General features: G+C 54.6%; 1 protein-coding gene across 1 annotated transcript; it reads left to right on the top strand.

The window, feature by feature from the left end:
• Positions 1-71: 71 nt before the first annotated feature.
• LOC123254657 (neurogenic locus notch homolog protein 3-like) lies at positions 72-11,677 on the top strand (the record flags this gene model as incomplete). Its single annotated transcript, XM_044683629.1, has 16 exons — positions 72-213; positions 287-297; positions 2,344-2,425; positions 6,190-6,332; positions 6,431-6,766; positions 7,075-7,197; positions 8,139-8,372; positions 8,634-8,789; positions 8,877-9,062; positions 9,382-9,495; positions 9,624-9,737; positions 9,863-10,096; positions 10,242-10,352; positions 10,464-10,656; positions 11,063-11,208; positions 11,522-11,677. Coding segments are annotated over 16 exons (2,481 nt in total), but the record flags the coding sequence as incomplete, so codon positions are not given.
• Between the last annotated feature and the right edge of the window lie 313 nt (positions 11,678-11,990).

Below are 11,990 nucleotides of genomic sequence, written 5' to 3'. Positions count from 1 at the left end.
GAGGGGGTCGGCTGAACTGAGGGAGAAGAAGTTCTCCACTTTCTATTTACTCGGAGCAAACTTCTTCCCAGGCATTGAGCGCGGCAAGAGCCGGAGCCCGGAGCCCGGAGCCCGGAGCCCGGAGCCCGGAGTCCGGAGCGGCCCCCCCCCCCACTTTTCGCTTCTCCTCCCAGTCGGGCCCTCTTCCCCACTCTTCTCCTCGGGCGGGGGCGGGTGAGAGGTGGCTCTGAGCCTTCTCGATCTGGCCCTCCCACTTTCCCGGGGAATCCTTCCCCCCTCACCCCAGTCCCCTGGATGGTGAGAGAGGATTTGGGAAGGGGCAGGGTCCAGGGCTGCCCATGTGCTCTTCCCGGGGGTGGGGGAATGTTGGAGAGAAAGGTCAGGAATGGGGGAATCCCCGTTGCTCCCTCCTCTCAGGCCGGGGGGCTTTCACCCCCTCCTCTTGATTGGAGAAAGGGGTGGAGGGTCCCTCCCCCTCCCCCTTCAGGGACAATGGCTGCGCCGTCTAGACACCCCCTCCCCCTCGGCTCCCTCGCCTTCGTCCCAGCCCTTTCTTCTTGCAGACAATGCCGGAATGTACGCACCCCCCTCCCCAACTCCAGGCTGGCTAGCGGAGCAGAGGGGAGGGGGACGAGGGGAGTCCGCAGCAGCTGCGGGGCCGCAGCCCAGATGCGGGGGCGGCGGCGGCCCATTCCCAGTCTAACTAGCAGCAAGGCCAGGAGTTGGGGGGGGGGGGTTGCCAAAGGGCCTGAGCATAGAGGGGCCATACCGCTGCCGTTTCCAGCCCACCTCATTGGGCAAGGCATAGGATTTGGGCCCCCTGGCTGGGCTATAATGAAAGCTCGCACTCCCGTGGGAACTTGTGAGTCCCCAGAGAACGTGGGGCTGATCCTTCTGCCCTGCCCTCCCTCCTTTTTGGAGCCTTCCTCTAGGGCACAGCCCTGCCCCATCTGCCTGGCACTTTAGCCTGGGAAAGGCTGTGCCAAGCCCTGAAATGGCCCTCCCCTTAGGGTTTACTATAAAGGAAACTTCTTCCATCCCAATCAACCCTACTCTTGGAGGAGGGGGAACATTAGAAGGGAACAGAGGTTCCCACCTCCTGAAGGCTGAGAGAATTCAGCCCTCATCCCACTTAAAACCAGCTTGGAAAGAAAAGTTGCATATTATTCCTTTTTTCCAGATGAAGAATCTGAAGCCAGGGCAGAATTAGGACTGGAACTTGATTCGGAGCTTGGTTCAGGTTTCACACTTGCCCATAGCACTCATTGCACTACCTCCCTAAGCTATGAGATGTTAAGAGCTCAGAATACCTACCCATGGGCAGGCACTGTCAATTGATGCTGCTTAGACTTGATTGAGACATTCCACATTATGGTGCTCAGTCAGGAAATCTGAGATTGAATCCCAGCCCACTAGCTGTGTAGCCATAGGCAGCAAGTCATTTAGACCCTGATTCTCAGTTAAGGTCCTTAAGTGGGAAGAATGATCTGCTCTACAGAGGCATTGTTGGTCAAGGAACCTTATAACGGTACAGAAATGGGAGTAATGAAGATGATGATGATAGACACTGGTACCATTAAAGGACAGGCTGGTTGGCCTGAGATGAGTGTTATAGGTGTGACCAGGCAGGATTTGTGTTACCGTGATAAGAAGTGGGAACTAAGTATCTCCTAACTTTTTTAGGCTTCTACAAACATGCTGGCAATTGTCCTTCCCTTTCCAGAGGACAGAGGCACCCTCTTCACCCTCCAAGAAGTCCTGACATCCTACCTCTGGATGCCTTCTCCCCCTTAAAACTTGGCTTCTAGCCTTTAGTTAGCTACTGCATCCCATATTTTCTTCCCTTGCAGCTTAGGTGGCCCCAGGAGGCCTCCCACATCTGGCTGGCACTGGTTTCATATACCCCCTCCCCCTGCCAAGGATTTCCTCTGGGCAACCCCACCCCCTGCCTTTAGGTTGAGCTGAGGAAGGGGGCACCAGGCCCCAGGTGGTAGCAACAGCTGCAGAGCACAATGGTGCCTAGGCTGCCCAAACAGCTGGCAGGGGGTAGTGGCCGTGGGAACTTCTTAACTTTGTGTGGGGGGAACGTTCTCTGTCATGCCCCCATATCTTTTCCCTCCCAGCAGCCCCAGGCTGCAGCTGTTGGCTCAAAGGGGTAGGGGATAGCAGGCAAGCCCAGGAAAATCTGGGTTCCAAGAGCATGGGGCAGGATGTTTGGACCCCATGGCCATTCCTAGTTGGGAGTGGGAGGAATGGAGAGGAATGTATCTCTGCCTTTAGTTTCCCTTGGGGTGGCTTTCTCAGAAAAAACTGATGGGCTGTCCTTTTCCCTTTTCCCCACAGCCCTCCAGTGCCTGGATGGAGGGAGCCCTTGTGAGAATGGAGGCCGATGTGCCCTGCTGTCCAATGGGGAAGCTGCCTGCTTGTGAGTTGGGATGAGTGGGTGATTTGGGGGGCAGAGGGAGCTTCACCATTCTTGGGAGGTTTGTAGACTTGGAGACTTGAAAGAAATAGGGAGGAAATCCTGGAAGGACCCTAGGGAGTAGCTAAATTAATCCTTCCCAGGCTGACTCCCTTAACCTCTTCTTGGAATAAAGGGAGGGGAAAGAGAGGGGAGCCAAGGCATTATGGTCCAGAGTTCAAGGAAAAGGCTCATAGGAGCCCTGAAGAGACTTTAGAGACTATTCCTAGCCCAACTCTCTCATTCAGTGAAGAAACCAGATCAGAGAGGTTCAGTGGCGAAGTCACAAGTGGCAAAAAATAGTTTAGAACCCAGATTGAATGCTTTGTGACACTAGGCTACCCCCAGCAGTTTGGCACTGGTACTCTGAGGCTCATCAAATTCTACTTGGCTCCTGAACTACCTCTTTTTGAACTCCTCCTGCACATTCTGTATGTGTTCCTCTTTGGGGGCCAATTCTCCCCCCGCCCTTTGTCACTGGACTCTTGATTTCTCCATTGTGTGTTGGCACCTTCTCCCCAGGAATGGCCCTGAGTTCCTTTTCGGGGTGGGGAAGAAGGAATGAGCCCAAGGTCTAACCACTGAGAAGGAGCTAAGTGGGTTGCCAGGGTCCCTTCCTCCTAGGCTAGCCCCTTCCAGGGAGATGTCCAGGGATGCTCTTAGACTAGAATTACAGGGTTTAGAACTTGGAGATCATCTAGTCTTAGAAAAGTCTGTTGATTTGTCCAAGGTCACAGAGTAGGGAAGCTGGGATTCCAGGTTGTTCACAGAATCACAGACTTTGAGAACTAGAAGGGAGCTTAGAGAACATCCTGCCCACCCCCCATGACTTTTCTAATTAATGAACATTGCCCCCTCCCCAACCAATTGAAACTGAGACTCAACTGTAGTCCATGAGCCATCAGCAAATATTTTTAAGTGCTTGCTGTGTGCCGAGCACTAGGGATGCAAAAATGAAACAATCCTTACCCTTAAGGAGCTTGTGTTTTATCAGGGGAAACAACAATATAATAATAGATAATATAATGTAATAATAATAATCTATAACATACTTTACATATGTTCTTCCATCTGGTCCTAATGACAACCTGCTGGGTAGATGCTTTTATTATTTCTATTTTACAGATGAGCATATCAGAATGGGAGTAGCTAAATGACTTTGCTCAGTGGGGTCACATTGATAGTAAGTGTCTGAGGCATGATTTGAACTCGGATCTTGTAAACTCCAAATCCATCACTAGCCACCATGCTAAGTCGCCTCACAAGTACACCAAAAGAACATGGCGATGGGACTGGTGGTTTCCCTGGTATGGGGAGCTCCTAGATGAAGAATTTCTACCCAGACAGGCAACACCCTGGCCGACTTGTGGAGTTGCCTAGAGTTCAATCACTCAATCAGATTCCGCCAATCACCACGTGTTTATTAAATGCCTACTATGTGTCAAGAACTGGGATGAAGATACAATGAATAAAATAATTCCTGTTCCCAGGAACTTACATTCCAACGGGAAACCCACAAATATAAATGTAATTGGACACAACCCCACTGCGCAGCCACCTCCTCCCAGACATAGATGTATGCATATGGACCGACACGCTTTTTAAATAAAGACAGCCAGTATGTATCAGAGGGGCAGACTCAGTCCCAAGTTTTCCTGGTTCCGAGGAAGGCCATCTCAGCCTAATCCACTAAACTACCATAAATGTAAAACAGAAAAAAAGCGCAAGATAATGGGGGAGGGGGCGCTGGAGGGACCAGAAGGCTTTGTAGGAGGTCTTGGTTGAACTGGACATTGCAGACCCCCTCCAGACCATCAGCAGGAGAGGAAGGGCGGCGGCCACGCTGGGCGTCGAGAAGGGACTGGACAAGGCCGGGGCTGGAAGGGAAGGGGGCTGAGGAGCTCTGGGGAGCACAGGCACGCAATGGTAGCTGGGAGGGAGGCTGAGTGAGGTCACCCAAGTCGGGAAAAGAGAAGCCTCTCACCTGGGCGGCCTGGGGAGTCGGGAGGCGGAAGGACTACGCATGCTCGGTGTTGAAGCCACCCCTGACGCTTTCCCCTCCCTCCCTCCCCTGAGGTGTGCTTCGGAATGTGTGGGACAGGTGGATGAGCTCCGCCCCCAGAACAGGTGAATCACCAGGGATCCCAGCACCTGGCCTGGATTTCCTGGGATCAGGCTTCACTTCCCACCAGCTTTGAGCGGGAGCCGCTCATCTAGAGGGTTCTGCAAACCCGGGGCCCCTGGCCGCCCCCCCCCATTTTTGCTTCCCACCCCCTCCTTGCCCCGGGAGCCCTTAGAGCTGCCTGGTGCCTAGAAAAGACTTCGGTCCCGGGAATCGCTAGGATCTGGGTTTGAGTTCCATCCCTGTCCTTGATTTGCTGCTTGACCTTGGGCAGATCCCTCTCTGTGAGATGGGAAAGGGCCAGTGTAATGGTCTCCACGGAGCTTCTACGAGAAACCTTTTAGTTCACTCTGGGGGGAGAGGAGGGCATGTCTAGGCTGGGCGGGGCCAGGGCCGGAGTTTGGGCTGAAACCAGCTAAACCGGTTGGTTGGAAAGACTCTCGGCTGGGCTGGGCCGGCTGGGCAGGGGAAAGGAGCGTGAGAAAGGACCTGGGGCTGTGGGAGGAGGGGCGATGAGACTGTCAGTTCTGCTCCCCCCCCCCCCCACCCCTCTGAGTAGGCCCGGGTCCTGGGGCTGGAGCTCTTCCCCATTCCCACAGTCCCTGAGGGACCTGACTCAGGGAAGAGCCGAGCGGAGGGAGGGGGGAGGGAGAGAGAAGAGCAGGGACCCAGGCATCCCTGCCGTGCCCCTTCCCCCCTCCCCCCAGGGAAGGAAGCTTCACTGCACATGCCCAGGCTGCTCCCCTGCCCCTGGGCCGTGTTGGGGACGCTGGAGTCGAGCCCTCATGGAGGCCCCTCCTCACCCCACCTCCTTGCCTCTCCCAGCCCCAGCCCCACGTCTGCCCTAGGCTTCAGCTTCGCCCTCTTTTCATTTGCAATCAGTCATCCAACTTCATATATCCAGGGGTTTTGTGTGCAGAAAGCTGGGCTCTCCTAGTGGCCAGAGTCCCTGCCCCTTGGCCCTGGCCTCAGTACCTGGGAGGAGGTCTTGGAGGCAGAAGTCCGTTCAAGTCTCTTCTGGCCTTATTAGTGCCCCCTCTCCAGCCGTCTCCATCAGTCATCTTGTGTTTGCTCCCTCCTATTCTCCCAATTAGCTAGAAATGCTCTGAGATCTGGGGCAGTCTGGCTTGCCTTCCCTTGGCACACGGTTGGCCTTAATCAAAGTTGGACTGGATGGGGTGGACTTTCAGGATCAGATTCAGCCATCCTCTAAGTGAGCTTGGGCAAGTCATAGCACCCAAGCCTTAGTTTCCTCCCCCAAAAATGGAGAGCAGCGTTTGGATCCTCACACTGCCTGCCTTATGGGGCTCTTAGGGGGAAAGCACTTTGTGAAAGCTGAAGAGATGAGAGAAATCTAAACTAATTGTTTGTCTATTCTTGTGTGTGGTGACAGCAGTGCAGAGCCATTGCCCTTTTCTCCCAGTGACAGTAAAGGTGCAGACAGTAAAGGTGCTGTGGGATACCCCCCTGATTCCCCCTCTTCTCTTCCTCACCTTCGTTCTTTCCCTGAAACACCCCCACTCCGGGTCTCCCATGCCAATGAACTTGGGGCTCTTCCCAAGCCTGGTGACGAGGCCTCATCCCAGGTGCTTCCTCTGCCCTTCAGGTGCCGTCCAGGACTGATGGGGGATCGATGCCAGTTTGAAGACCCATGTCACCGGGGTCCCTGTGCCAATGGGGGCACTTGTAAGAGCTCCCTGTTCCAGGGCACTGTCCAGTACTCATGCATCTGTCCCCGGGGACTCCGAGGTAAGGGGCTGCAGCTGGGATGAGGGCTTGGGACCCTCCTGTCCTGGCTAGATCCCCTGGGCCCAGGCCCACCTCGTCTTTCTCTCCTTCCCCTGCAGGACAGGACTGCTCCTTAATTGATCCCTGTGCTAACAACCCCTGTGCCAATGGGGGTCGATGCTCCAGCAACCACAATCGTTACAACTGTACCTGCCCTCCTGGCTACCAGGGCCGCACCTGCCGCAGCGATGTGGATGAGTGCCGGGTGGGCACTGTGTGCCAGCATGGGGGAACCTGCTTCAATGTCCCCGGCTCCTTCCGTTGCCAGTGCCCGGTGGGCTATGCTGGGCCCCTGTGTGAGAGTCCCTCAGCCCCTTGTGCCCCCTCCCAGTGCCGCAATGGGGGCACCTGCCACCAGACCGGAGAGTTTACATATGACTGTGCCTGCCTACCTGGTGAGTCTCTGGCTGCCCAAGGGGAGGGAGGGAGGGACCCAGCTCAGGCTCAGGCTCAGGCTCAGGCTCAGGCTCCCACAAACTCTGCTGGCCTCAGCCTGGACTTCCCTGCCATGACCCGCATGGTGGCTGGAATCAGGAAATGGGCAGGAAGCTGCCTCGTGCAAGGAAGGAAGCCATCGCCGCCAGAGCGGAGACCTCTCTTCCTATTAGGCTTCCTGGCATGATTTCTTCAGGCCAGGTAGAGTCGCTTTCCCCCCGCCAGCATTGCCACTTCTCTTCTCTTTCTCCTCCTTGTGTTCTGCCAGGCTTTGAAGGGCATGACTGTGAGGTGAATGTGGACGACTGTCCAAGGCACCGATGTCTGAATGGAGCTACCTGTGTGGACGGTGTCAACACGTACAACTGCCAATGCCCCCCAGAGTGGACAGGTGGGGAATTAGCCTATGGCCTTTGGGTCTCCTTCGAACCCTGGGATTGGTCCTGGCATAGGGGCCAGGGAGAGAAGGTAGAAGTGTCAGATCTTTGAGGGCATGACAGATAGTAGAATGTATATATGGAGATTTTGAACCTTGGACTGCATCCCCCATATGTCCCTTAAAATTTCCCAAAATTCCCTTTAATCTCTCCTGCGCCTCCATGTTTGCATGATCACGTTATTGTTTTAGGGTTGACTGTACCTCCTCCCTCTTCCTCTTTTGCTCTTGGGAGTGGGCTGGTTAGTACCTTTTTAGTTAGTTTTTTTGGTTAGTTTATTATTAATAAAACATTATAAAATATAATATTTAGTTATGGAATATTAAATTTAAAATCCACAAGAGCTATAACTAGGTTAGGGTGACCTGGGCTTTACCTCTAAGGTGCTGAATTACAGAGGCTGAGGATAGCACCCTGTGGCCCCTCTGTAGTCTTGAAACAATTGCATTTAGCATCTAGCTCCCAAGAATAATTAGTAAAGGGCAGCTAGGTAGCTCAGTGCCAGGGCTGGAGTTGGGAGGCCCTCCTTTTAGACCTGGGCTCAGACATTTCCTCAGACCCTGGGCAAGTCACTTAATCCCGATTGCTTGTCCCTTAACCACTTTTCTGACTTAGAATCCATACTAAGACAGTAGTAGATAAGGGTTTTTAAAAAAACATCAGTGAAAAAAAGGAATTAAGTAGCAGCCAGCAAGTACTGTTGCAGGTGAGCTTCTCCCCAAGCCATCCATCCTCGCACTAGCCTCTTCAGGAGAGTATTTCAGGCCTCCTGTCTCAGGTATCCTTTGTGCTTCTAGCTCAGGATGCTAAAGTGGGTAGTTTTACATCTGGTGGGCAGCAATTATGGACAGCTCAGGGCCTGTCTAGCCCCACAGCCCATCCTGTTTCCCTTTAGGTCAGTTTTGCACAGAAGATGTAGATGAATGCCAACTGCAGCCAAATGCCTGTCACAATGGGGGCACCTGCTTTAATACCCACGGAGGGCATAGCTGTGTCTGTGTCAATGGCTGGACGGGTGAGAGCTGTAGCGAGAACATCGATGACTGTGCTACGGCCGTCTGCTTCCATGGAGCGACGTGCCACGACCGGGTGGCTTCCTTCTATTGTGCCTGTCCCATGGGCAAGACCGGTGAGCCTTGACGTTGTGATCCTTCTCTCATCCTCAGCCGTGGGAGCTCCCTTTTCTCCCCTCTTGTTCCTCTCCTGGAGCCCTCGCTGGGCTCTTTTCCTCTTGGTGTCATTCCTGAGTTCTCTCTTATCTGAGTCTTTTTGGCCCTCTGTGGTGGCAGTGGTCAGTGCCCACCTTTTGCTAAGGGGTTCTGGGCTGGGGGTCAAAGTAGCTTGTTTTCATTTGGCTTGAGACCTTGACCCCTGCTGCCGCCGCCTACAGGGCTCCTGTGCCACCTGGATGATGCTTGTGTCAGCAACCCATGCCACGAAGATGCCATCTGTGACACGAACCCCGTGAATGGGCGTGCCATCTGCACTTGTCCCCCAGGCTTCACAGGGGGTGCCTGTGACCAGGACGTGGATGAGTGCTCCATTGGTAAAGCTGCTGAACAGAGCTGGGCTGGCCAGGGGCGAGGGGGGCTCATGGACATACGCCGGGATTCATCCACCCGTCCTGTCATAGGTGCCAACCCGTGCGAGCACTTTGGGAAATGTGTGAACACACAGGGTTCTTTCCAGTGCCAGTGTGGGCGCGGGTACACAGGCCCACGGTGTGAGACAGACATCAACGAGTGCCTCTCTGGACCCTGCCACAATCAGGCCACTTGCCTCGACAGGATTGGGCAGTTCACCTGCATCTGTATGGCAGGTGGGAGCCGGGTTCGGAGCTAGGGTTTGGGGTAGGGGAGAGCCTAGGGCCCCTGAGACTGAGGCTGGGGCCAGGGGGCCCCGGGACTGGTGGGAGAGGGGTGAGAGTTTATCTTCTCCCTTAGAAACCCGAGATAGTAGATAGGAACAGTACCCCTCATGAGGTCTTCCCTGGGCTCCAATGTCTGTGCTCCCCTCTCCTGTCCAGACTTTTTCTGCCTTGCCCTCCCTTTTGGGGTCTGGGTGGAGGGAGAGTCGGGGGGGGTGGACTGGGCCAGTCGGGAGGACAATGGGCTCACAAAACCTTTTGGGGATCTCAGGATTCACAGGTACCTTTTGTGAGGTGGATATAAATGAGTGTCAGAGCAGCCCCTGTGTGAATGGTGGGCACTGCCGTGACCGGGTGAATGGCTTCAGCTGCACTTGCCCCTCAGGTGAGGAGACCAGTCCTGGTGTGAGGCAGGGGTTCAGAGGAGGGACTGGGGTGGATCAAGGTGGGAGCTAGCCTGGGGGCGGGGCTGGCCCAGTGTCTGCTCCTCACCCAGACACTATCCTTGCCCAGGCTTCAGTGGTACGATGTGCCAACTGGATGTAGATGAGTGTGCCAGCACACCGTGCCACAACGGGGCCAAGTGTGTGGACCAGCCTGACGGATATGAATGTCGCTGTGCTGAGGGTAAGTGTTGGGCCAGGCTCTGGGCCTTAGGTGCCCCCCGGTAGAGTTGGAGGGCAGTTCCTGGGGATGAGATAAAGGTCTTTCTCTTTCCCAAAGTGATCTTCCTTCCCTGTTTCCTGCCACAGGCTTTGAGGGCCCGCTGTGTGAGAACAATGTGGATGACTGCTCCCCAGACCCCTGCCATCATGGGCACTGTGTGGATGGCATCGCCAGCTTCTCCTGCGCCTGTGCCCCCGGTTACACGGGCAGCCGTTGTGAAAGCCAGCTGGATGAGTGCCACAGCCAGCCTTGTCAACATGGAGCCAAGTGCCTTGACCTTGTCAATAAGTACCTGTGTTACTGTCCCCCTGGCACCTCAGGTGGGTCTCTGTGGGCAGGGAGGACACCCTGGAGGAGGGCCTGGGCTGGGGAGGGATGCCACAGGATGGGTACATCAGGGAAGGAAGGGATTGGTGGGGGGGGCACGTGGGCCTGAACTGCCTCTTAATTTTTCTACGTGCCCAGGAGTGAATTGTGAAATAAACCATGATGACTGTGCCAGCAACCCCTGCGACTATGGGGTTTGCCAGGATGGGATCAACCGTTATGACTGTATCTGCCAGCCAGGCTTCACAGGTGGGGCCGGTGCCAGGGTGGGGACCTGGGCAGAAGAAGGGCTAGTATGTGGGGGTCCCTGCCTGGGCTGCTGAGGGAATAAAGGTTTGGTTCCCATTTTCCTCCCTACAGGACCCCTCTGCAACGTGGAAATCAATGAGTGTTCCTCCAACCCTTGTGGGGAAGGTGGCTCCTGTGTGGATGGGGAGAACGGCTTCCGTTGTATCTGCCCGCCTGGCTTTCTGCCCCCTTTGTGCCATGCCCAGCGCCACCCCTGTGCCAGTAACCCCTGCACCCATGGCACCTGCCATGATGATCCGAGTGGGTGAGCTCCTCTCCCTTCCTCCCAAGTCAATTATTTTTCCCTTTCCCTTCTTTTATCCCTTAATTCCTTCCTACTTGCTACCTGTGTGACCTCGCATGAGTTACTTTTCTGAAACTTAGTTTTTTCATTTGTAAAATAAGGAGGTTGGACTGAATGTTCCCTAAGGTTCCTTAAACCTCCAAGTCTGATCCTAATATTCCCACCCTACCAAGTCTGTTCTTTTCTAACCCGTCCACTACACTGAAGTCCATCTGCTCTCCTGTCTGGCTTCTTCCCAATTCCTTTCTCCTCCCCTCTCAAATTAACCCCATCTCTCTTCCACTTCTGGGTTCTTCTGACCAGCTCCTTTATCCCTTTTACCCCTACTCCCCCACTCATTGCCTTCTTCCTCCCTCCTACCTTCCAGGCATCGTTGTGAGTGTGAGCAGGGCTGGACCGGCCCCAGTTGTGACCAGAACCAAAATGAGTGTGAGTCCAACCCCTGCCAGGCAGGAGGCACCTGTACGGACTACGTCAATGGCTTCCGCTGCACCTGCCCTGATGGCCTCCAGGGTTTGTGTCTGAAACTGTCCCTCTCAAAACCCTGGCTGCTCTTACTCTCCTGTGCTCCTTGGGTCCTCACTGGGACTCTCCCCCCTTCCCATTGTCTGGTTCCATTGGGGTACCCCTCCATTCCCCCTAGACCCTTACTGAATCCTCTCATCTCCCTTTGTCTCCTACTTCCTTCCCAGACTTCTCTCACTCCTTAAAGCCTTTCCTGGTTCCTCCTATATGCCCCCAGTACCTCATTGCCCGCCATCCCCTTCTGTTCATCCAAGCAGTATACTGGGTCCTCTATGTCCTTGTGTGCCTTTGTTTCCTCCAGGCCCACACTGCGAGCTGGATATTGATGAGTGTGAGGGGTCCAGGCCCTGTGGCCCCCATGGCTTCTGCATCAACTTTCATGGGGGCTTCAGCTGCACCTGCGATCCAGGCTATAGTGGGGCCACTTGTGAGAGGGACATCGATGACTGTGACCCCAGTGAGTACTATGGGCTGTGGGCAGGAGTGGGGGCACAGGGTGAAAGGGAGATGGGAAGGAGAATCTCTTTAGAGGAACATCTCTAGCAAGTCAGGTTCATACACTTCCCTTTTAGGAAGGTCCCTGGTGTCCTTTCCCAGGCAGACACTGCCAATCTAAACACCTACTACTACTGCAGGTTTAGGACAGGGCTTTGATCTTGCTTCCTGTCCTTGCTCAGGGAAGTCCTTATCCTGGCTCTCTCTCTCTCTCTCTCTCTCTCTCTCTCTCTCTCTCTCTCTCTCTCTCTCTCTCTCTCTCTCTCTCTTTCTCT

Source organism: Gracilinanus agilis, unplaced genomic scaffold (genome assembly GCF_016433145.1).
Source record: "Gracilinanus agilis isolate LMUSP501 unplaced genomic scaffold, AgileGrace unplaced_scaffold27802, whole genome shotgun sequence".
Classification (NCBI taxonomy): Eukaryota; Metazoa; Chordata; class Mammalia; order Didelphimorphia; family Didelphidae; genus Gracilinanus; species Gracilinanus agilis.
The sequence above is the reverse complement of the archived record's forward strand: the minus strand, read 5'-3'. Positions and strand labels throughout refer to the sequence as shown.